We start from the raw sequence: 27,018 nt of genomic DNA, 5'->3' as shown, positions 1-27,018 counted from the left end.
GGCGCAAAGTTTTCCGTCAAAATTTGCACACAATGTTGAATTTAAATTAAAATCTAAAGCAAAAAAATTACGCTATAAAAATACTTCATAACTAATTTAACTTAAATTTTAAACGTGTATAACGAAATTAAATACATTATTAGAAGTTAAATATTCAGTAAAATACTAATAATTCGAAATGTCAGCTTCAAGTCCTAGAACCATTGGCCCTACACTTGTAGGGCTATTCTGTAATAACAAACTCGAAACTCACGGCAAACAATGGTCGTGAAATGTTAAAAAGTGATATGCGATATTGACCATAATAACTATAATATTTCATGAATGCACGCATCAAAATAGTATATCACCAATTTTGTTGTCAACATTTTACTGGTGGGTAAAGAAGTGTAAAGTTCTTACAGAATAGCAGTGCTGATCTGTTTAAGAGATCGATAGCTTTTCATAATATAATTGGAAACGTATCAATATGTTAGCAACAAGTTCTAAGCTATTCGGAGTCAGCGAATTACATAAGTATACATAAGGATAAAGATCTTTATTCTCAATAAGAATACATGGATAATCACTTCCTTGACAACGAAGTTTTATAAAGTTTTCATTTACATTCGGCAGGTAGATACAGTTATAAAAAAATTAAATATATGTATACACACACATACTTCAATTCATTTGCGTGCAATTTGAGACTCACTTAACAAACTCGTTTATTAATTAAGACACATAGAAGAATATTTTTAAACAGTATTTTAATAGAAATATTTATTAGTAAGTTAACGTTTCTTTTTAACTTCAACTTAACAACGACTTAGAAATAAATCGCAGATAGTGATTACATCACTACTATACCGGTTTCATTTAAGTTACTTATCGAAGAATGCTCGACAAACGGGAAGACTATTTTTCCCATCAACAAGCCGTCGATATCACATCGCTGTAACGCTGTATCGCACTTATTATCCTGTTTATAAAAATGGTTCGACTAGATTCGAAGAAGAAGACGAAAAAAAACTACACTTATCTTCGACGCAGATGAAGTGTAATTACATACGGTTATGAATGTAATGTTCAATATTTATTCTAAAGACGTATCGTACAATGGGCGATAAAACATAAATGGTCACCAGAAATAAAATGGCGTCTACGAAGACGGTGTTTCAAAAATAGTGACTATTTGGATGCTTATAATAATTTTTAAAATATATTTCCTACTGATCCATTTTGGTAACAGCGGCCAGCGGCAAAGGAGATCAAAATGTGCGCAAAGACTGGTGCAATATTTTCCAATCACTCTCATAATCACGACCACAATTATGATCCCAAGAATGCAAGCAGCATTTCTGTGTTAAGTCGCACTTCCGATTTTTTTTGCGTGTTAAGTCTTATGTATTTAATTATTTATTAAGAAAAGCCAGGTATGCGAATGTAAATTATGGAAGGGCTCGACCGCCCATAGACCGTACTAAGAAATATTAACCATAAGAGATGGCCTGATGGATGATCTTCAATGTGGCATAAATCTCGGGAACTAAGATGTTATATCACCTGGAACAGAACAATACTAAGTATCGCTGTTTGGAGGTAGAAAATACGAAGTGAAGATGTTGCCTACCCAAACAGGCTTGCAAAAGCCCTACCACCAAGTATATATGTATTTTTTAGGCATTTCAAGGTGTACTAATACTGTTCTTTGATTTAGATGTGGCAGAAGCGACAGCAGGCGGTGTGCGTGCGGCACGCGTTCAAACACTACGGGTCGAACAAGAGGCCCAACCATGTACTCAGTAACCTTAACATGTCTGTCGCCAAGGGCACCATGTAAGTTGACTTTTATCAATAATCAACGCTTAAAAAATATAAATGTTCTTTTAAGGATGAACAATTAAATAATGCTGTGTTCTTTATTCGAATGTCAAATCAATTATAAAGGAAAGAGATAAATCAGTTTATAACTAAATAGTCGCTAATTATGAGTATGCTAGAGTTTAGGCAATATCTAAATTGTATCAATTTGAGTTGCATGTTCTTCATTGAGAATGATACATATTAACTTGATACGTATTTGATTTATTTTATAGTTAAGACGGCGTTCGGCGTTAAGTCAGATTCTATATTCATTTCTTTTTAATTTAAAATTCATATTATGGCGTAAAAAATACAGCCAATCAAAATGATTGAAAGAAATATGTGGATATTTCTTAATAAAAAAAAAGTAACATGTAGTTGTATTAAAGGCTACTTCAATATTAAGATTATCTTATCAACGAAGCAAGTTAGCAATATTTTAAATAATTGCATGTAATTGATTACATGCTACATAGCATTAGGGGTCTGACTAATTACCACAAACTAGGAAGGGTGGCAACACGCCAGCCAAACGACCTTCTTGATAAACAAAAGATCATTAACCTTTGACAACCATTGTTCTACGACCCATTGTGACCCGTACGACCTTATGTCTATGTGCATAGAGGCTATTATTTAGTTCCTTATTGTAATGACGTAAATACATTAAGCGAAAAAGGGGTGTTAGTAAGTTTATAAGTTCTTTGTACTCGGTTTTCGTTTTATCTTGATTCAAATTAGTTCTATTGACCATATATTTAACTTGTTCTTGTGACGTTTTTAATCTGTATCTTGTATATTATTGATTGATCTTTGATACGAAATCAGTACGCTATTTTGAACGATTAAACTAAAAAATTGCCGCTGAATGAACATTTAAAATATACAAGTATTAAAATAGCGTATCACTGTAAGTCGGTTGTCATTATTTTACTAGTTAGACACGAAATTCTTACAGAATAGCATTGTAGTTTATATTTGTGGAGTGTGGAGGAGTCACGTAGCGCCGATTAATTATATATTTATAATTGCATCGATCATTAAGCCTTTTTGTGTATTTAATTGATAACTAAAATATTTATATACATTACACAACTTACAAACATTATTCAGACACGGCCATCTGATCCCAAACTAAGCAGAGCTTGTACTATGGAAACCAGACAACTGATATACTACTTTTCTTTTTAAATACATACTTACATAGATAATCACACCCAGACTCAGGGCAAACAGACATGTTCATGCACACAAATGTCTGTTCTGGGCGGAATCGAACCTACAACCATCGGCGTGAAAAGCAAGTATCTACCGACCACGCCAATTGGCTCATCATTATGCAAATATATGAGTTAATATAAACTATAACTGTATATATAATTAACATAAACTCATTAATAATACAACTCCATCTTTATCAGGATTGGTCAGTTGTCACTCGATATTGTGTTGCGTAATATCGTAAATATAATATTACGTTGCAACTTATGCTACGCTTTGAATATGAGACCAGAGCGTACAACCTTTAACGATCCGATCAGACTTACACGTATATACATATATGTACTAGCTGCCCGTCTCGACACCGTACGATTAACATTCTTATATAAAAAGTATTAATGACGAATTAGAAATAATATATACATTTTTCATCTTTACCTACTAAAATGTTCATAAAAATCACTGATAATTTATACTTTTATACTAATATTATAAATGCAGATACTAAACGGATTTTGATGACATTCAGTATGAACGACCAAGGAAGGACACTATATACTCATACCTCCTGTCCATTAAACGCGGACAAAGCCGCGAGTTCAAATTACCAAAAATCTTTTTTTAGCCGATACTTACGTTATAAAATTAATCAGTGTACCAAATTTCTGATTCCTAGACTCAGTTGTTTTGACTGTGCGGTGATATTTGTGAGGCGAATTGCTAGCCGTAGATTAAAATGTTATAATTATATAACAAACTAGGATTTATTCGTGACGTCACCAACATAAATTCTTATAAGCTTGTTCCTTAAAACAGGTCTAAAGCAACCTCTCTGTAAAAGATCATTTCGGTTCAGTTGGTCGTGATATAACAAACATATATACACTTTCGCATAATATTCGTCTGAAGTCTGATTCGAAGATATAATCGACTTCCATACCGAATGTCATTAGAAACCATTCAGTTTTCGATTGCGTTAGAGCTACAAACAAACACAGAGACATTCCCATTTATAATATTAGTAAGATAATAATCTGTCACTATAATGTGCAATTAGAATATTGTTTTTAATTTTCCTGCAATATGTTGGTTGTCGTTTAACAGATGTTTTATTGAAGCCATGAATAGTATAGTACATATGTACATACGTTGCACAAAGTAAGTAAGTAGTTAAAAGTTATTAATTTAAGAAGTATATAAATGTTTTTTTATATAACATACTTTTTCGAAAAGTAATTCATTATTTATATTACATTCAAAGAAATTTATTTATAATCGAAATCACATTTCTTTCTGAACCGTAGCTTTTGACAATCAATAATGACAAACAAGCAAATATAACACATTAAACACAACAAATACGGTTTTTCTTATAAATGTCGTTTAGCGAGTGATTAATTAAACAACACTGTCTTCTGCTTTCAAATGTGAAATCAATGATGGCAGAAAGAGATAAATCAATGTTAAACTTAACAAATTTTTATAAGTCAAAAGACGTTCATAAGTTAGACCGATAATCGTTATTTCATTGTTATTGAATAAAGTTTTTAACAAATACTTTGTAATCCAAATTAAGTTATCAGCGGTTAGTTGGGATGTAAAGAAAAAGTACGTGACGTCACAAAAAAAACATGGCGGAATCGAAACGCAACCCTTTATCAGGTTTGAACACGTCAAGTGAGTTAATATTATCCATGGTCGGGTGATATGTTTATTCATAATTAAGTTTGCTGTGCAATTATCACACATATATACATAACCATAAAAGTCATCATAAATGTCATATGCTATTATGAGTTTTATGTCTTTGCAAGGCAGGACGGGCGTCTCGTAATCTATACTTAATAAAGGGAAGAGAAACGCTCATTGGTAATAATTTATAATTTTTACAACGTAAGTAACGTTAATAAAGTATCAAAGACAAGTCAAAGTAAAAATCTTTATTCAATATATCGTTAACCTTTCTTATTGATTGCATAAATCTACCACCGGAAATGAACATCTCAGACCTGAGAAGAACCGGCGCAAGAAGCTTAGCGTCGATTACCCACAGATGGGCTTCCTTACCTTGAAAAGGTTACAGCACGATACACAAATGTATGTTATTTGGATAAACATGTGGCATTTTTACCTCACAAGTGTATGTTACATAGACGAGCCGGTTGGCGTAGTTGGTGGATGCTTGCCTTTCACGCCGAAGGTTGTAGGTTCGATTCTCACACAGGACACATATTTGTGTGCATGAAAATGTTTGTTTGTCCTGAGTCTGGGGGTAATTATATATAAAAGTATGTATTTACAAAAGAAAAATAGTGTATGTAGTATATCAGTTGTCTGGTTTCCATAGTACAAGCTCTGTACAAGCTTAATTTGGGATTAAATGGCCGTGTGTGAAAAGTGTCCCAGGATATACATACGATGCGTTCATTAAGCTCCGAGCAAGATATAAATTATAAGCACAAATAATCGTAATAGATTCGCATACGTGTGGGGACTGTCATCCCCTCTACCCCCAATGTACTTCTCTGTGTGATAACGTGTATATAAAATTTCATGATAGTCGGTTGATTAGTTATTTTTTTTTTATAGAATAGGAAGGTGGACGAGCATATGGGCCACCTGTAGGTAAGTGGTCACCAATCGCCCTTAGACATTGGCATTGTAAGAAATGTCAACCATCGCTTATAGCCAATGCGCCACCAACCTTGGGAACTAAGATTTTATGTCCCTTGTGCCTGTAATTACACTGTTAAGACGTGAAAAAGAGCAACCAAACTCACTTTCGCATTTATAATATTAACTGATAAACGACGTAAGTGAAACTATTATTTCAGAAATATTTATCTTATTTACAATAATGGTGACAGGCAGGCTGGTTTGTTATATTTATACACACACACGCTCGCACACGCACACATTTATTAAATTAGAATAAAATTAGTAATAAGATACTTTGTAATCATTTAATGCTAAGGAACTGACTTCTGACGCACGGGTAACACCAGTTCGGGAGTATGGGCTACTTTTTATACAGTACAGTACACAGTAACAGCCTGTTAATGTCCCACTGCTGGGCTAAGGCCTCCTCTCCCTTTTGAGGAGAAGGTTTGGAGCTTATTCCAATGCGGGTTGGTAGAATTCACATGTGGCAGAATTTCAATGAAATTAGACACATGCAGGTTTCCTCACGATGTTTTCCTTCACCGTTAAACACGAGATGAATTATAAACACAAATTAAGCACATGAAAATTCAGTGGTGCTTGCTCGGTTTAAACCCACGATCATCGGTTAAGATTCACGCATTCTTACCACTAGGCCATCTCGACTTTTTATAATATATATATATAATGGATATAAAAAAATTATATATATATAATATAATTATTAAACAGTAAAGTCAATAAACTGTAATATATACATAATATATATAGGCAAAACACTACTGACTGACTCCATCTCCAAAATTATAGGTTCTATTTACTAATAATAATAATGAATTATTATTGCACACTCAAACACAGAAATAAAAATATAAAATGGAAAAAAACTTTAGACTATGAATGTAAAATAAAAGCTTTCAATTATCTTATTATCAATGAGTTAGTGATCTTTTCATAGGTACTCTCTGATGCTATTCAAAATATATTTTTCATCATCTCACCCGTATGAAGTTGTGTCCCAAGTAGCTAGTAATATAATAAAATAAAAAAACAAGGTTCGATGCGGTTGATTTAGTATTAAAATATTATAATAATTTTAAAGAAAGAAATAATTTAAAAAAAAACGGTAAAATGTATAAATGCGAATAATGTGCAATGCAATCGCAACGGTCTGTTTGTTTGTTGCACGAGGCCGGTGTTGAAACTATTCACATTCTATACTATATACGAACGCATATATAACTTATCGTTATATGTATATAGTTCTAATTTCACTGCTTAAATACTAAGTCTCAAGATTTAATGATATGCATGCAACGTTGAAGCGCGATGTACTCGGTTCAAATTGTTTTGACACTTGAGATGTACTTACATAATTTTTGTTATATGATTATATGGATGAATGTATTTATTTTAATGGTGTTATGAATAACTTAAGTGAAAGGATCCGTAACTTTTTATAGGTGTTGTAGCTTAATGAACTTACATAAGACTGTTGTCAGTTTAGCGTAAGCGTATAAAATGTATTTTTTAACTGACTACCTCGTTGGTCTAGTGGCTAGAAGTAAGGTCACAGATGGAGGTCCTGGGTTCAATTCCCAGTAGAAAGTTATTGGGTTTTTTGTCAGAAAATTCTCAGTAGCAGCCCGGAGTCTGAAAGCTGGAAGTGAGTACAGTCCCTTGCCTCGGAAAGAACGTACAGCCGTGGGTCCTGCGCCTGAACTCTTTCCGACCGTGTCGGATTGCCATCCGTTCGGATTATGAGAGCTAGGGAAAAAGAGCTAGAGAAAAGAGAGTGCATCTGTGTTTGCGCACACACTTGTGCACTGTAATATCTCCTTCGTAGTTGGCTAATCTCTCTTGAGATTGGCCGCCGTGGCCGAAAGCGGACTGGAGGACATTATTATTTTATATATATATATATATATATATATATATATATATATATATATATATATATATATATGCACTACCTTTATCTGTAAGTCAAGTCTCATTTCGCCCGAGGTAGAGATCGACGTTAGTGATTAGGTTGCCTTTGTATGCAATTTTATGAATTATCTGTTAAAATTGTCTTGTTTTTAAATGAGGACTAGATATTATGCATATTAAACAAAACGTAAAATAAAACTATTAATGCGTGGCAATAGATATACTAATAATGTAATTATAATCCGTTCAGTGATTGATGAATGGTAAAGTACATATATTAGTACACGGTAACAGTTCATCAGAAATTATTCGCATTTCTGTGTGCGAGTGAGGTGGAACGAATTCGGACGCCGATGAAATGAACCAGCCGAATTAGTGAACACAATAAGATTTGGAATGGTACAAATAAAAACCATTAAAATAATAAAGCAAATCGGCCATCTGGTGATAAGTCGGTTTAAAGAAACTTTATTTTTCATTAAGAATAGTATATAAGTGATCACTACCGTACATAGCAATTTTAATTCTAAGCCATCCCTAACTTCATTATTGTTGCGTCTACATCCCATCATTAATGCTCCTTGGAGCCAGAACACGAAAATCTTAGTATTTTCTGTTGTTTACTAGAACATGCAATGAGTGGTGTGTTAGCTGCAGAGACGAGCATAAAGCTCTACCTCAACTTTATATTAAACGCCATGAAAACTGAACTCTGAAGTAATTTAGTCAATAATTATAATAAAATATTTTTTTAATGTTATCAAGTAGATATTTAGGCTGTTAATAATCTACAACTGCTTTTAAAGTATATGACGGCCTTGCGTAAATTCCTCTATAAGTTTTCCTGTTGCATCGCCTTGTACGGACCACTCATTTTTAATTGCGTGCATTTATTATTAAGAGGCGTTTCTCAATCGATGACTAACTAGAAAAGATTTACAAATTTAAATTATTTAATTAAATTAGACCAATAACAGAATTTTATAATTTTATTGTATCTTTCTACTCTTTCTCTCTCCTCTTCCTCTCTCTCAACTGTCTCACTTATGAACCTTCGAATAATTTGTAACTTTACTGAAAAAAATCATTGATTTTTGTATTAAGCTTAAAAAATAATGGTAATAATTGGACATAGATTAAAATATTCGATTTAAAGAAGTAAATAATTCTTTATAAACATAAATATACTTAAAAAAAACAGTTTTGTATTTACATTTCATAACTTTTATGATACATATTGATTGTTATCAATCTTGACTACTATACCAAACGTTATAACTTAAAGAATAATATATAATACTCACTACATATATATAATTAATTTCAAGAACAACTTCTTACATTTACCGCTAATTATAGCTTTTTTGCGTTGCAGTATTTTATATGTACTTAATAACTCGTTATTAAGAACCTGTAATTAGTCTAACGTTCATTGTATATAATAAAAATATATATGTAAGTATAAAAAAATGTCTAACATATCAACGCGGAACCCAATCAATTGGTACTGGCAACATGATTTGCATATGGGATTCCTTATACACAGTAGTGATAAAAGCGATGAAAGCTAAAATGAAAATCTTATATTTTAATCAGCTATAAATATTGGTACATAGGAATTCTGAATTATATTGTTAGTACTAGGTAAAGTGCTAGTAATATATACTGTATTTACTGGTGGTAGGGCTTTGTGCAAGCTCGTCTGGCTAGGTACCAATCACTCATCAGATATTTTAACGCAAAATAGTAGTACTTGGTATTTTTGTGTTCCGGTTTGAAGGCTGAGTGAGCCAGTGTAATTACAGGCACAAGGACATAACATCTTAGTTCCCAAGGTTGGTGGCGCATTGGTGATGTAAGCGATGGTTAACATTTCTTGCAATGCCAATGTCTATGAGCGTTCTATTTGTTCGTAAAAGCCGAGATGGCCTAGTGGTAAGAACGCGTGAATCTTAACCGATGATCGTGGGTTCAAACCCGGGCAAGCACCACTGAATTTTCATGTGCTTAATTTGTGTTTATAATTCATCTCGTGCTTAACGGTGAAGGAAAACATCGTGAGGAAACCTGCATGTGTCTAATTTCATTGAAATTCTGTCACATGTGTATTCTACCAACCCGCATTGGAGCAGCGTGGTGGAATAAGCTCCAAACCTTCTCCTCAAAAGGGAGAGGAGGCCTTAGCCCAGCAGTGGGACATTAACAGGCTGTTACTGTTACTGTATGAGCGTTGGTGACCACTTACCATCAGGTGGCCCATATGCTCGTCCGCCTATATACTCTATAAAAAAAACATGACTTCTATGAAAGAAGTTACATAGCTACAGTCTGCTAATTAAAAAAAAATGTCTATACTACCATTACGAGAAAATAAACAATATTATAGATATATACTTGTCTAGTGATCAGACATACACAGATTTTTCCTTACTGGAAATTGCTTGACTAAGGCCTCTCTGTTTTTTCACTACAATGTAGTTTTCATTTGACGAACCCGACACAAGTTTCTTCAGATTGTTTTCCTTCAGCGCCTAACACGAGATGACAATTACAGATTAATTAAAGTCAAAGCGTTCCGAGTAACACAATATTAAATCCTATTTATATAATAAATAAAAAACAACAATACTTGATATTGTTGTGTTCCGGTTTGAAGGGTGAGTGAGCCAGTGTAATTACAGGCACAAGGGACATAAAATCTTAGTTCCCAAGGTTGGTGGCGCATTGGCTATAAGCGATGGTTGACATTTCTTAGAATGCCAATGTCTAAGGGCGTTTGGTGACCACTTACCATCAGGTGGCCCATATGCTCGTCCACCTTCCTATTCTATAAAAAAAAAAAAAAAAAAATAAGATTATCTTTATATAATATTTCGGTACGTGTGTTTGTCATGGCATTTTATGTTGAACCCGGTTGGTGGCGCTGATCAGGAAGTAAATAAAGTTCTTATTTAATCAATATCTGTCTTATTTAAATATTAATTAAATCCATGATAATTTATTCTTTAAAACAAAACCAACACTGAGGTGTTATTGTGACTCTTAATATTTATTTTTTCATAAATATTTTCTTAATAAAACAACGTTATATGATCTGTTATGTAAGCTCGTACGTTTAGATGTGTGAAATGATTCATGACTTGCAATATTCTGACAACTCGTGTATTAGTCACAAATACAATTTAAAACTAAACATAAATTAATTATAAAAATATTTTAGTAACAACGTCATAAGGAACTAGCAGTCTTATATATACTAATATTATAAAGAGGTAAAGTTTGTGAGGTTGTAGGGGGTAATCTGTGGATCTACTGAACTGGTTTTGAAAATTCTTTCATCAATAGAAAGCAACATTATTTGTGAGTGTTATAGGCTATATATTAACTCGAAAAATGAAAAGACTTTTCGTGGTAGTCGGATTTGCAAAGTAAGTCGGAGAAAAACTGTCGAACGAAAACGTTTCTTACGAACGCTGCCTTAACGATGAGAGCTATATGATTTATTATGTTTTTGGTTACATAGTTTAAGAGATAATTTAAAATATCAAATACGCGCGACAATTTTATTAAAGTTCGGCCAACGTGACTTTTGGCAGTCAGGAAATAAATCATAGCACTCAGTACTAACCACAATCATAATTTCATCAAAGTAAAAATGTTTACGGCCCAACGTGGGCATGGGTCAGCTAGTCTATATTTTAAATGCGATTCCTATATTTTTTATTCCCGTCCTTATCATATTCCAATATATATAATAAATTCCATAGCGAACAATTTAGTAGTTAAATTGTGATAGAACAGACGGACAGAATTACTTTCTTATTTTATAGACTGAACATTGGTTGCCATTTTTAAGGTCTCTGTGATTTTCTCCTGAAGTCATTTCTATCTCTAGTCATGTCATGCAGTTACTCTTCTACGACACATAACTCCTCACACAGTCCATACATCAAATAGCCATCATTGAAGCAAATTCATACATATTCATTGAAATTAGACACATGCAGGTTTCCTCACTGTGTTTTCTTCACCACCGAGCACGAGAGGAATCATAAACACAAATCAAACACATGAATATTTAGTGGAACACAACTAGGTTTAAATTAGCAATTATCGGTTAAGATTTACGCGTTCTAATCACTGGGCCTAGCTTAAGTAAAACCTAAAAGAAATTCAACAATCTCTGTTTTCCACGTAAAATCACGTTTTAAATTACGTAGGTATGTTAAAACTTAGGCTAACATCATATGAGTATATAAATATAAATGAAATTATATATAAATGGTAGTGTTTCCGCAAATGAATAATCGGTCATTCATCCCAAATGTAAATGAATATATGTTTTTTGTTACAGCTACGGTCTCCTAGGCGCGTCAGGATGTGGAAAAACTACTTTATTATCTTGCATAGTTGGGAGACGGAAACTCAACGGTGGTGAAATATGGGTGCTGGGAGGCAAACCTGGAACCAAAGGTATGATCATCTTTCATCATCTCATAGAGATCGATAAACATTTTTACCATGTCATCGGTACTAAATTTTATTTATTTCTCTAAGGAATGGTTTACATTCCTTACAGTTCTAATAAATTCTAATTGATAGATAGACTGACAAATGCGCCACCTGATGGTATGTGGTCACCACAGTTGACACTGGCAATGTAAGAAATATTACCAATCACTTACATCACCAATGTACCACTAATATTGGGAACTAAGATTCTACGCGTCTTCTGCTATAACACTGGCTGACTCTTCAATCTGGAACACAACAATACTAAGTTTTGCTGTTTGGTGTTAGAATCTGTGATGAGTAAGTTGTTAACCGAACCAGACGGACTTGCACAAACCACCAAGTAAAACCTCATATTTTCTAAACCTACATAGACTAATTAAATTGCTCAAGTATAGCTTCGAGCTTTATCCTTCCTTTTATGACATTGAAGATATCTGATTGACACTAAAAATTGTCTCATGCCATTCAACTTAATATTACATAGCTTACTCGTATATATGTTTACATATCATATAGCAACCTTTATATGTTCCTGTTTAAAGAAATATGAGCTTAATTGGCCACTCCCCTGATATTAATATGTTATTTAGTTATTTGTCACGGTCTGATTATGTTTGGTATTGACTGCGTAACCAGACCCATTTATATATATAGATATCTGTGTAGGTACCATACACTTGTCAATCTGTACTGCTGTACTCTGGTTCAAAAATAAAGTGGGCCAGTTTAATTTTAAGTACTAGTAAGATAAAATTACGGCGGAGGACAGGGAGCTTTGGCGCACCTTGGGAGAGGCCTATGTTCAGCAGTGGACAACGATTGGCTGTTGATTGATTGAAGATAAAATTTTAGTTCCGCAATGTTTGGCAGTGCATTGACGGTGTCAGAAATTTTGGAAAGAGTAACAATTAAGTGTTTCAGCGGTTTTTATCGGTAGAATCTACGTTCTGAGCCGGTGGTTTACATTTAGTATAATTCTGTACAATGATGATTCAAAAAGAATAGTAAAATCCTACTTGAATAAAGTATATTTTGATTTGATTTAGTATCTCTTACATTGTCTATGTCAATGGGCGTTGGAGAACATTTACCAGGGCGCAATTTTATTATCTCTCTTCTATATATAAATAAAAAGAAGGATATACAATGTTGTTCGTAATTTAAACCTTTGTTTTAACATTACTCAAGAGTTAAGATTCCTTTGTTTAATGTTATTCTTGTAAAAAATAATAATAAGTAAATTATTTGGAAACGGATGGCCTACTGCCGGATGTTGAAGCCTTGAGAATATTTAAAAAAATCGTTTCTAAGAATGTACAATGTATATGTCTATGAATCACTTAAGCAAACGTGAACAGCTATGCGATACTGTAAGAACTCAATTCATACTCACCCGTGAAATGTTGACAACCAACTTATGGCGATATACTATGTATTTTGATGCGTGTATTCTTGAAATGTTATTATTATTATGATCAATGTCACATAACACTTTTTGACATTTAACGACCGTTTTCTGCGGTGAGTTTGTTCTTACAGAATAGCCCTGAGTATAGTGAGTACTGACAGTTATGCTTACTAAGTTAATAGTACGTGTGGTGGAAATATGATCTCTTTTTGAATATAAATATGTGACATAGTGTCGTTCGAATGATGAAGTTGTATTTTTTATTTACACTAATATATAATGCTGAAGAGCTTGTCTGTTTGGTTGAAAACTACGATCGTAAGAATTTAAATGTAGTTTTACTTTAATCTTTAAGGGATTTAGAATTATTTTAATCTCGTTTCTTTGAGGGTACGGAACTTTGAAGTTACCGACTTTTGGTTGATTCGACAGTCTAATGGGTAGTTTATAAGACCGCAAATGTTACGGTCCTGGACTCAAATCAGGTCGGTCTAATAAAAAGTTGTTGGAGTTTTGCGTCTAAATTAAAAAAAGTCTCAATAACAGCCGGTGCCTCGGATAGCAAAAAGTAAAGCTGTAAGTCCTGTGCCTGAAGTATTCCGGTCGTGACGCATTTGGATAAGAACGACAGTAGCGCGAGTCTCAAATATATATTTATTAGATGTACTTATTTATATGTTTAACTTAATCTTTGTCAGGTTCCGGTGTACCCGGTAAGCGTGTAGGCTACATGCCTCAAGAGATTGCTCTGTACGGCGAGTTTACCATCAAGGAGACCATGATGTACTTCGGTTGGATATTCGGTATGGAGACCAAGGAAATTGTGGACAGACTGCGCTTCCTGCTGGACTTCTTGGACTTGCCCAGCGAGAACAGAATGGTTAAGAATTTGAGGTTAGTAATATTTTAATCAAAATTATCGATATTCATGAATGAGTTTTTCAACTATTTATAAAAGTCAAAATACCTTTTTTGTTAAAAGATAGATAGAATATACTTTATTGCACATCACAAAGATTTAAAAAAAATACATGCAACTTACTAGATCTGCAATAGCAGATTATCTACTAAACCCACGGCGCAGTAAAACCACTCGGTTTTGCAGTCTTTAATAAAATATTAACGACACTATTCAATAATTTGTAGACAAACTTAATGCGAAGTATTTATAAGTTTTCATTTCCTCAATTAAAGTTACTTCCTTTAAATTTGACAAACGCTTATTTCATTAAAAATTCGTTTATGCAAAACTTACTTGGAAATAAATATATTATATATAAACGAGTAAGGAAGTACATAGCAGTTTACTTAAGCTTCTTGTACATAACTTTGTATTCATGGACATTTTAGTTATTTTCCTGTTTTTAAAATGATTTATGGAATGAATACTATATAATATTTATTGCTGTTTAATATTTTTAAATGCAACGTTTCAACTTCACGCTTATTAGGCATAGATGTGTGACAAATAGCGATTTATTGTTCGCTATTTTCAGCTACTCAATTAAAAAATCAATTTTTAACGATATTCAATATACTGAAAGTGAGATGTATGATATTAAAACAAAAGCAGATGAAAAAATAGTATTCTAAATAATGAAAGTTTACAGGGGACAATGTGACCATGATGTTTAGTGTGTGAAAAATATATATAGGGTTCTAAATTATAAATAGATGACAGCTATTACAGCGTTTTTGAAAGTTTAACACCCAAGTGAGTAAAATTGGGGATGAAAGTTTGTATAGAAGTTCGCATATTTCAATGTTTAATAGATCCAAACCAGTGGCAGATTTATGATAAGCAATAAGCAACGCTTCTACATTGAATAAAAATTTTTGACTTTGATATTCGGTGGGTTTTTGTTTTGTAATTCCGATAGAATATCCCATCGAATATAAAGCTAGTCAAGTAATATCATACATCTTTAGAATCGTTATATTAAAAGTATAATCGTAAAGAATAAACGTAAACACCGCAATGCAATGTCGACTCTACCGTGAGGAACTTTCAAACGTTTATATGATTAATAAACTTGATTGAAAGTCATTTAAAACAGATTTTATTTCAATTATTAAAACTAGTTTTTTTAATGTTTCGTTGTATAATGACACAAAATATTTGGCTTGTCTTATTTAATATTTTGTCTTTAATGTATGTTAATTTACAACAAAAATGCTGTCGATGAGATTGAAAATATCACAAGACGCAGCTGTGTGTATTTTTTATTGGCCATTCCGTGTAACACTGCAATTAACAACAGTTTATGTAGCTGAATAAAAAGTATTATATAATTTTGAGAGTTTAAAGCGAACGTTACTTCGTCGATCACATGTCTCTAAAAGTGACTTGATGTCCCATTCTTTAAAGTCTACTCCATAACGAAACTGGAGAGTTTTTGATGGAAGTAGACACATGAATCTTTCATTTGGTATCTAAGTTTAATCATGTTTTCATCACCTTTAACCACGAAATGAATTTTAAATACAAATTAAACACATCAAATTAGTGTCCACGAAGGCAAGTAACATCTATTCGAGGAAGTCAAATAACACACTCTCCGATTTACGGAAGAAGTCATCTGGACTATACGACGTCTAATGCAAACCAATATTTATATTGCAAATGAATAGCTTATCTCGATTTTTTTTAAATCCTTAAACGTAGATTGTGATGCTGCTTAGTAACAAAGATACACATTAAAATTAATTAATGACAAAGGAGAATACACCAACAGCACGGACACGTCAGTAACAGTATCAGTAACGGCCTGTTAATGTCCCACTGCTGGGCTAAGGCCTCCTCTCGCTTTTGAGGAGAAGGTTTGGAGCTTATTCCATCACGCGGCTCCAATGCGGGTTGGTAGAATACACATGTGACATAATTTCCATGAAATTAGACACATGCAGGTTTCCTCGCGATGTTTTCCTTCACCGTCAAGCACGAGATGAATTATAAACACAAATTAAGCGCATGAAAATTCAGTGATACTTGCCCGGGTTTTGTCGCGTCACACGTCAGTGGAGATATAAATTGTGTATGCCTGAATTTTAAGCCCGCAACAATTAACATTTTGGTTAACGTGTTCTATCCATTCGGCCATTTCATCTTGAAAGTTAGTAAGAATAATAACCATGATAATAGTTATATCATATCTATACGATTATATAAAATAGAAAGTGTTCGTGTGTTTCATTTAAAGGCGGTACTCTACTTACACGCGTTTTGCGTAGCGATATCGTAACGAAATAAAGCAATTGATTGAAAACGCATTCAATTCTGCATCGAGAGTTGTAACTACTTGTAGTTCTTCTCGGTTTAATTTACATTTGAAACCAGCGGTAGATGTACATTTAATAGAGCAAAGATGGCTCAGTGATTTGACCCAATAAATCTTGACCAATAATCACGGGTTCGAACTGTTGCATTTTCATGTTCTTAATTAATGTTTACAATTCACAACGTGTTTAGCGGTGAAGGAAAATACCGTGATGAAACCCTGATGATGAGTTTACAATTCACAACGTGTGTCTAATTTCACTGAAATTCTACCACGTGTGTGATAGCCCGCATTGGAGCAGCGTGGTCAAGTTCCAAACCTTCTCCTCAAACGGAGAAAGGCTCAGTACTGGGATGATCAGAGGTTCTTACTTTATTTTAAAGTGTTAAATGACGGCTTAAAACATGAATAAATTATATCACAGTTTTGTTACAATATTACATTTATAACTTATGAAACATGTAATATACAGATTAACCCAGTAAAAAAATTATGATCGACGTAAGTGTAGTTCGCACAATTCCCGTGAGGAAACAGAGTACCGTCAGCTTTACACGGATGCCCAAAATAGGATCGGAATATTCAAATCAATATGTATTTGTTCAAGTAAGCTAAAGTACTGTAAAGCGTTTTTGAATCGTCACTATTATAAAACATTTTCGAAACTGATCTCTTCTTGAAATCATTGTCACTATAGTGTTCACACTTCAACGGCTCCTAAATAACTGGAATAATGTAGACGTTACAGATCCAGTCCAGCACTGGACTGGAATCTCGCTAGATCGCTGGACTGGAATAATGTAAACCGGGCATAACTCTACTGTTAAAATAAACTAACAGTGGAAAGGCACTCGTGTACATATTAATAGAGTTCCTCTATATATGATTGTTAGTTTATTTCTTCCACCATAACTTTTAAATGTTTGAACAGATTAGGGTGTTTACGTATCGTTAGAATAACACTAGCTATTATATATTAGTGAAAAAAAATACGACGGCAGTATGACAACGTGTTTTTTTATATTTTTTTATGATTTTTTTTAATAATACGTTATAGGTAATGCATATGAAGGCCTCGTTGCTAAGCTTATGACGATGCAGATGGGGAGTTCCCTGGTTCAAACCCCGCACCGGGGCAATAAAACGGTTAAGATATTTCGTTAAGTTAATGTAATAAAACCTTATCAACAGTACAGTATCATTAGTATAATTCGCACACCCACACATAGTGAGAAAACAGATAATCTTCCACTTTTTGTCGGTTAATAAAGTATTATGGAGAACTTGAAAGCACAGTAATGTTAAAAAAAATGAAATAAAATATTTTGAACCAGTTGAAATAAGGAAACGATTGAACTAGTGAGAGGCTTAAAAATACATTTATAAACGGGTTCACTGGCGCTATACGTTCAATGCCAGTGGAATAATTGAATTTTTAATATTATTTATGGTGTTTTTTTCCCTTATCTAAGTTAGACGAATGTATATATTTTGTTGAGAATGGAATTTAGTTTTATTATTAGTAAAATTCGTTTTTCGTAGACTATAGACTTATTAATATATAATAATTTCGTAGACTAAAGCTGAGATAGCCCAATGGTAAGAATGCGTGAATCTTAACCGATGATCGTGGGTTCAAACTCGGGTAAGCACCACTGAATTCTCATGTGCTTAAATTGTGATTATAATTCATCTCGTGCTTTACGGTGAAGGAAACATCGTAAGGAAACCTGCATGTGTCTAATTTCACTGAAATTCTGCCACATGTGTATTCCACTAACCAGCACTAGAGCAGGCGTGGTGGAATAAGCTCCAAACCGTCTCCTCAAAAAAAGGAGAGGAGACCTTTAGCCCAGCAGTGGGATATTCACAGGCTGTTACGGATCGATTTATTGAAATTATATGCTACTATACGGGATAGTTTCTATATAGGAAATACTTTGCCGTTGATCTCGTAGCCGCAAATACAAATTATATAGTGGCTAGTTTATAACAAAGCCCGAGGTCTGAGTTCAAATCCGGAATCGGAACAATACAAAATGATTGGGTTTTTCTGTCGAAAAATTTGGATTGCGCCTGAACTGTGTCCGCTCGTGTCGGATTTTCTTATCCTATCAGATTCTATCGGACACACTTGTGCGCTATAATATGTCCTGTCCTGCAGTTGACTAGCCTCCCTTGAGAATGGTCACGTTGGCCGAAATCAGTCAGGAGGATATTATAATCATAACTTTTATCTGGAATATCAATTATGGGCATAAATTAATAATAAAATTATTTTATATATGAAGATCAACGATTTTTCACTTTTGTGATATTAATTTATTGGCATTTGTTTTTATTTTGGATATTGTATAGTAGATATTGTATATTTTTTGTGAAAAAATGAACGTTTTCTCCTATTAACTATTTAACAAGTTGAAACAATGACATACAAAAATACGCTTCAACTAATGACAACACAATCAACGTAAACGAGTTAAAATTATACCGTGTGCAAACATACCACTGCACGCCCATTACCATTATTGGATCACAATGGATGTGACAAATTCGATGTTACACCGTGCGAGCCGTGACGAAACTGCTATTTACTCTTAACTCCTTCCACTATTGTAACAGCGCTTGAGTGGTCACCGTACTGACGGTAACAAGCTAACAAAATAGCCTTAGTTATCACTAATGCCTTTGACAAATTAACACACCGCTTTAAATGTTTTGAATGATTAAACAAACGGCAATCAAAGAAAGCGATACTGATATTCGATATTTAAATATTTTGCATTCTATTACTGGCATATAAGGAATTTATAACCAGACTAAATTGTGATATCACTCGACTTCCGCTACGGCGACCGCTATCAAGGGAGACTACTCATCTGTGTAGGATATATTATATTGCACCATTATGTGCGCAAACACAAGTGTACGTAAAAATAAGAGGATACAAATCTTAACCGCGTGCAATGGTATGAAGAATTCTAGTAGCAGTTCAACTTCCAGAAGAAGAATTTCGAGAATGAAGCTCCTGTCACCGTGGAGGCAATAAGACGGGATGTTATGCAATAATAATAATAATTCCATTTCATCCCGTCTTATCTTATTTACTATGTGACACACAATTCAATAAATATTCAAAAATCAGTAACACATTTTCGTCTTTTCACTACATAATTATATATTATAATATTTTTTCTCATTAAATATAACATGTTGCAAGAGGTTAACCTCGAATTTCATTATGTTATGAAGTAGTGTTAAATTATATATTACTTTCGCGTTCTTACATAACATAGCTCTCACTTAACAAACGGGCATAGAGATTATACCTTATTATGTCTAGTCATTAGATCGCAGCTTCTTACATTTTAATACATTATATTGATTTTTTTAAACTAACTTTATTTTATATGTACTTAATAACTCGTTATTAAGAACCTGTAATTAGTCTAACGTTCATTGTATATAATAAAAATATATATGTAAGTATAAAAAAATGTCTAACACATCAACGCGGAACCCAATCAATTGGTACTGGCAACATGATTTGCATATGGGATTCCTTATACACGGTAGTGATAAAAGCGATGAAAGCTTAAATGAAATTCTTTCATTTTTAATCAACTATGAATATTGGTACATAGGAATTCTGAATTATATTGTTAGTCCTAGGTAAAGTGCTAGTAATATATACTGTATTTACTGGTGGTAGGGCTTTGTGCAAGCTCGTCTGGCTAGGTACCAATCACTCATCAGATATTCTACCGCAAAACAGCAGTACTTAGTATTGTTGTGTTCCGGTTTGAAGGGTGAGTGAGCCAGTGTAATTACAGGCACAAGGAACATAACATCTTTGTTCCCAAGGTTGGTGGCGCATTGGTGATGTAAGCGATGGTTAACATTTCTTACAATGCCAATGGGCGTTGGTGACCATTTACAATTAGGTGGCCCATATGCTCGTTCGCCTTGTTATTCTATAAAAAAAAACTGATGAAGACTAAATTCAAAGCAGTTTATTAATAGCTCAGCTTTGTTACTCTCTATAAACAGTTTAATATTTCTTTATTTATAATACAACACCATTCCACTTATATTATATCCACAATATTAGAGGTCTGTCACAATTTTAGACCATTAATACCATTTTAAAAAGAGCTTGTCGATGATACTTACTTGCCAGTGGTGTTAGTGGGTAAGAACCCCACATAGCCCGATTCCCCAACAAGGAATTTCCCCAAGGGAGTACATTTCTGAAGGTTTCCACTGCGTGAAGAAAAAGGAGCTACGCTAGCGTAATTGCAGTAATTATATATTATAAAATCAAGGATAATTTTTTTTCATGTTTAATAGTATCTTACATTGAGTCGTGTATATTCTATATTTTAATCATTTTCTAGTCGAGCGATGTAATGACGAATCAAAATTTCAACTTCAATCAATATCCAATTTAACATTATAAATTGTATGATGGTGTATGAGTTTGTATGTTTGTCACAACGGCTAGACGGATTTAGATGAAATTACATAACAGAGACAAGGGGCTCACGCGGACAACTCTTTTATTAAATATGTTGCAAACTTTTACCTTTAGATAAAAAAAAAATCTGTAGCTTGTTAAACTAAAGAATTTCATATTTCCAACAGTGGTGGTCAACAACGTCGAGTATCATTCGCAGTAGCGCTGATGCATGACCCGGAACTGCTCATTCTGGACGAACCCACTGTGGGGGTGGACCCGCTCCTGCGACAGTCCATCTGGACCCACCTTGTGCGCATCACCAGCTCCGGAGACAAGACCGTCATCATCACAACACATTACATCGAAGAAGCGAGACAAGCGCATTGTGTGAGTGACTTGTGATACTAACTATTATTATAAATGCGAAAGTGAGCTCGTTTATTTTATTGTTTGTTACGCTTTCACTATTCAACCGATCATAACGAAATTTTGCATACACGTGACAACGTATACAGAAAAGCTGAATCGAGAAAAGCTAGTATAGCTCAGATCATTGGCGTGTTTACCATAGGCCTACACTAGGTGCCTTTCACAATCGTTACTAATTTTTGTTTACCCATTTGAAGAACCTCCCTAATCAACATTAGACAAGTACTCTAAAACTCATTATTATTAGTTACCTACCTACTCTCAATTATTTATAAATATAATTGTCAATTCAATACGTCTTTTTTCTTGAATTTTTTTTTGTGCCCTTTACGCTAAATCTTAATATACGACACTGGCTGAAATTGCCCAGAATAATACATAAATCTTAAACGAATTGTAACGTGCTTTGCGTTTATAACTATCTCGTGCTCGGCGGTGAAGGAAAACATCTTGCACGTGACATTCTGCATTTACTACCAATACCAGCTTCAATACTTTTTGTTAAATATGCTGTTGCCCAGCAATGGGACTGCCACCATCTAAGTACACGACATTTTTTATTCATAATATGCAAATATATTTTCCTTTTATACATAGCTTAGTTACTTTCTAATAGTTAAGTTATTTTTCCTTTTTTTCTTACAGCGACACTAATTATTAATGCTCTAAATGATATATCGGACGAATCCAATAAAGAAAGGAGGATACAAATTTTGGTCCCACCGTAAATATACTAGTATTAATTCACAGAATGCATTGTAGTGGGGTGAAACATAATTTTTGACGATTGTTAAGCCGATGTGTTTAGCAATGCATAACTCACAACGGACTGAGATTTGGAACTAAGCGCTATAGTAACTTTTGTTCAGCTTAAATACCTATCCAACGATGTACTACTCGTCTCTATTGGAGGGACCGGAGCTCATACAAATCCTGGCATCATCCTTTAGAACAACAACATATAGATTACAACATTACGAGCACAGCACGCATTAACTGGCGTATCATAAGCCCAATGCGAATTATAGTTTCATTTGTTTATAATTGCTATAAATTGTTTTAATTTAATATTAATTGATAAATCATCGCAGACCATATAAAATTTTACAGTTGGTAGGACTGTGTGGACAAGCTCATCTGGGTAGGTACCGCCCACTCATCAGATATTCTACCGCAAAACAGCAATTCTATAATTACAGGCACAAGGGACATAACATCTTAGTTCCCAAGGTTGTTGGCGCATTGGCAATGTTAGCGATGGTTAACATTTCTTACAATGTCAATGTCTATTGGCGTTGGTGACCACTTACCATCAGGTGGCCCATATAATAATAATAAATTTTTATTTACACTCGAAAAAAAACATGTACACAAGTTGTTTGAAGTATTATCTAAATCTAGGGTTTTTACATTAGCAACACTGGTGGTGGACCTCTGACTCCGAAACTAATATAAATTGTACTATCCGAGTCAGCGATTCCTCGACAATTCATTGCACACTAGATAAGATATGTTCGTCCACCAACTTTATACTTTTACTTCACTTTATACTTTATTGTACACCACAAAGAGAAAAAAAATACACACACATATACTATAAAAAAAAATTATAATAATATCCTGGGATATTATTCACACACGGCCATCTGACCCTAAATTAAATAAAGCTTGTGCTGTGGAAACCAGACATCTGATATACTACATATATTACTTTTCTTTTGTAAATACATACTTATATAGATAATTACATCCAGACTCAGGACAAATAGACATGTTCATGCACACAAATGTCTGCTCTGGGTAGGAATCGAACCCACATCTTCACCTTCGGCGTGTAAGGCAAGTATCTACCAACCATGCCAACCGGCTCGTCAGAAAGATATAAAAGGATTCAAGGTTGTTTCAAAGTTCATGAATACGATGGAAGTCATGGGCAAATAGTCGTATTATATAAAATACAAAATAACACAAATATTTAATTTATTATTTTAATTACGTGTCTTTTCGACATTTATTTAAATTCTAGGGCTGTCTGATGATTTCATGAACTTATTAATTGTAAAAAAATATATATGCAATTATTTACATTATTTGTATATCGAATTATATAATTCGTTGAAATATATCAATTATGGGTATGGTATAATGGGTCAATATGTTACCTTGACCGATTTATTTTCCGTGAGTTTAACTTGTTTTATTAATCTGCGGTAATTTAAATATGAAGTCGAGATGGCCTAGTGGTTAGAACGCGTGAATCTTAACCGACGATCGTGGGTTCAAACCCGGGCAAGCACCACTGAATTTTCATGTGCTTAATTTGTGTTTATAATTCATCTCGTGCTTGACGGTGAAGGAAAACATCGTGAGGAAACCTGCATGTGTCTAATTTCATTGAAAGCCTGCCATGTGTGTATTTTACCAACCCGCACTGGAGCAGCGTGGTGAAATAAGCTCCAAACCTTCTCCTCAAAAGGGAGAGGAGGCCTTAGCCCAGCAGTGGGACATTAACAGGCTGTTACTAGAACTACTACTATACATTTTATTGCTGTGTTTTGGTTTGAAGTATGAGTGAACTAGTGTTAATATACTTAGGAATCCCGGGTGACAGCTTGGAGTAGTTTGTAATCTCATCGCCAGTACATATAACGCTGGCGAACATTTGCCATTAATTCCTAAATTGATTTTCCTTTGCCTTAGTTCCTAAAAAAATACGCGTTAACTTTTTTCAAATACCTGATAGCCCTATTCCATATCCTATTCAACAAAAACAGTCCACCGCGCGTTGAAGTCACGTTGGTACACACACGAGATATCACGAACATAGCCATAAAAATCTGGTTTTGGCATCACTTTAGGTAAAATAATGTTTATGTATCATTCTTTCGTATGTATCGTTTACATAATCAGCGTAATATTATAACTTGAATGGTCGTATTCTTTGTATTATGAAGTCATAAATGATCTGCTCCGAGTGTGTGGTCTCTAGTTGTAGAATGTCAAAAATTTGTTTTTATTTATGACGCTTGATTAATACGCTAAGAAAATTTTTTATTATATAGGAATGTAGAGAAAAAATCTAAGGAACAAAACCAATGAATAATTTGGCCACAAGAAATTAGTATAAGAAATATTAATAATTCCATACATAGTCAGTGCGCCACTTTTTTGTAACTAAGATGTATTTACACTGACTCACTCACCATTCAATATGAACCGTTCAAGTATTTACGAGATGATGGTAGATACCCAGGCGGACCAGCTAGTGCAATATAACAAAGATATTAAGTTTATATAATTTTATTACATTTTTTTAACATTATAGATCACAAGTTTCATTAATATATTTCAGATTGGTCTGATGCGCAGCGGTCGCCTATTAGCTGAAGAGTCACCTCAGGCTCTTCTCACCATGTACAGCTGCATCTCATTAGAAGACGTCTTCTTAAAACTTTCAAGAAGACAAGGTAAGCTTACAATTTTAAATACGGATTTCAATAGCCACAACCTGTCACCTGGTCATAAGATCGGTTGGGTTCATGTTGCCACGTGGATCTTAATCAGAAATTCTGGGTTAAAATCAGGATAAGTTTGTCTTGACCTCGTGCTGGGCAGTAAGGAAGGTAAAGTAAATTGGGATGCATAACTGGGAACAACTTCAAATACGTCGTTTGTATGAATATTTCTCCTTAACATTAAAAGAATCCTTTGCTCCAATACAGTTGCTTCTGTTTTCATACCTCCAATAACACGTTCTCCTATCGATTGGAAAGTGAGTTTGTGTGTCCTTGTCCGAGTATATTTGACGACATAAAGTCGTTATAAGTTTTGAAAACAACAACTGACGTAATGATTACAATCTCGCATTATATTCTTTTATAACTAATAGCATCGATATCGTAAAAATATTACACAAAAGTTTGTAACACTAACAGATTTATGTATAAAAGATTCACTAATTGACTTACTGACGTATCAACGCCTTAACTACTGGTGGTCTTCTTCTTCGTCGTGACACTCTTGTCAGAGCGGTCGTGGTCCCCATGAAGTATTATGTTATGGCGCAGATGTTATTCGCCTCACGAGCCTTCGCCATATGTCCCTATTAGAACTACTGGAGTAGTACTATGAAAATTTACTTTAATCTAGGTTAGCACCGAGAAACGATTTTCGAAAAGCGAATCCCTAATTGATAAATAATATAATAATAAATAAATAAGTGATAAAGGGGATGAAAGTTTGTATGAAATACCCAATATATATATTTTTTTAAATAATTATGGAAATTGGTATTTAGCAATTCTGAAGTATGGCGCGAGCGAAACCGCAAGTAGAGCGCTAGTCACAAATATTTTAATCAAAATATATTTACGTTAACGTCACCGTCTTTAAGTACGAACGAAGTTGTCAAGTAAAATTAACACATTTTCCAAGTATAGGTATATTCCGTCCTCAATACAATTATCATTTCCTAGTTAATTTGTAATTTAATTTGAACCCAAAAATATATTACATATATAAATAATATTTATGTAAAACTGTAGATGATTATAGAATGCGTTGTAGGTACAAAGAAATAGAAGGGGCGAGGTCTTAATAACTGTAGACTTTCTGCAGAACATTAGAAAGTCGTAATACATAAATCGCTTTAAGATATACCATATTGTTATAAACGAGACTAAACAAAAACGGTCCCCAAATGAACTATTTACTCAACTGTTAGTAATTCTGCCACCACCTTTATATACCATTATTTACCACTCCTCATAGTAACGTTGAACTGCCAATCAGGTCTCATTAGCATCACGTCTCATTACTGTGATTATCCTGGCTCGCTAACAATTCATCGCTGCGATAGAATTACAAAATATTGTGCTGCGGAAATAACACTCGAGTGGATTCTGTATCTATACATATGTATAAAATTTAGCATCTGTCTATGATTTCTAAGTTATGATTTGTAAGTTACAAAAATCAATATAATTAATCATTATTTTTTTAATGTTTTTATTTATAGCCGAGATGGCCTAGATGGTAGATAGAACGCGTGAATCTTAACCGATGATCGTTTGTTCAAACCCGGGCAAGCCACTGAATTTTCATGTGCTTAATTTGTGTTTATAATTCCTCTCGTGCTTGACGGTGAAGGAAAACATCGTGTGGAAATCTGCTTGTGTCTAATTTCATTGAAGTTCTGCCACATGTGTATTCTACCAACCATATTGGAGCAGCGTGGTGGAATAAGCTCCAAACCTTCTCCTCAAAAAAGG

General features: G+C 33.9%; 1 protein-coding gene across 2 annotated transcripts in view; it reads left to right on the top strand.

Annotated features, from left to right (window-relative positions):
- LOC126778103 (ABC transporter G family member 23) overlaps window positions 1–27,018 on the top strand; it is a 103,240-nt gene that overhangs the window by 69,665 nt on the left and 6,557 nt on the right. For both annotated transcript variants that reach the window (XM_050501482.1, XM_050501483.1), the window contains 5 exons: window positions 1,700–1,818; window positions 12,014–12,132; window positions 14,281–14,476; window positions 21,505–21,706; window positions 25,101–25,215. In XM_050501482.1, coding sequence (XP_050357439.1) covers window positions 1,700–1,818; window positions 12,014–12,132; window positions 14,281–14,476; window positions 21,505–21,706; window positions 25,101–25,215 — 751 coding nt within the window. The remainder of the gene's footprint in view (window positions 1–1,699; window positions 1,819–12,013; window positions 12,133–14,280; window positions 14,477–21,504; window positions 21,707–25,100; window positions 25,216–27,018) is intronic.

The sequence above is a fragment of the Nymphalis io genome, chromosome 25, assembly GCF_905147045.1.
Source record: "Nymphalis io chromosome 25, ilAglIoxx1.1, whole genome shotgun sequence".
In the NCBI taxonomy this organism is placed as follows: domain Eukaryota; kingdom Metazoa; phylum Arthropoda; class Insecta; order Lepidoptera; family Nymphalidae; genus Nymphalis; species Nymphalis io.
The sequence above is the reverse complement of the archived record's forward strand: the minus strand, read 5'-3'. Positions and strand labels throughout refer to the sequence as shown.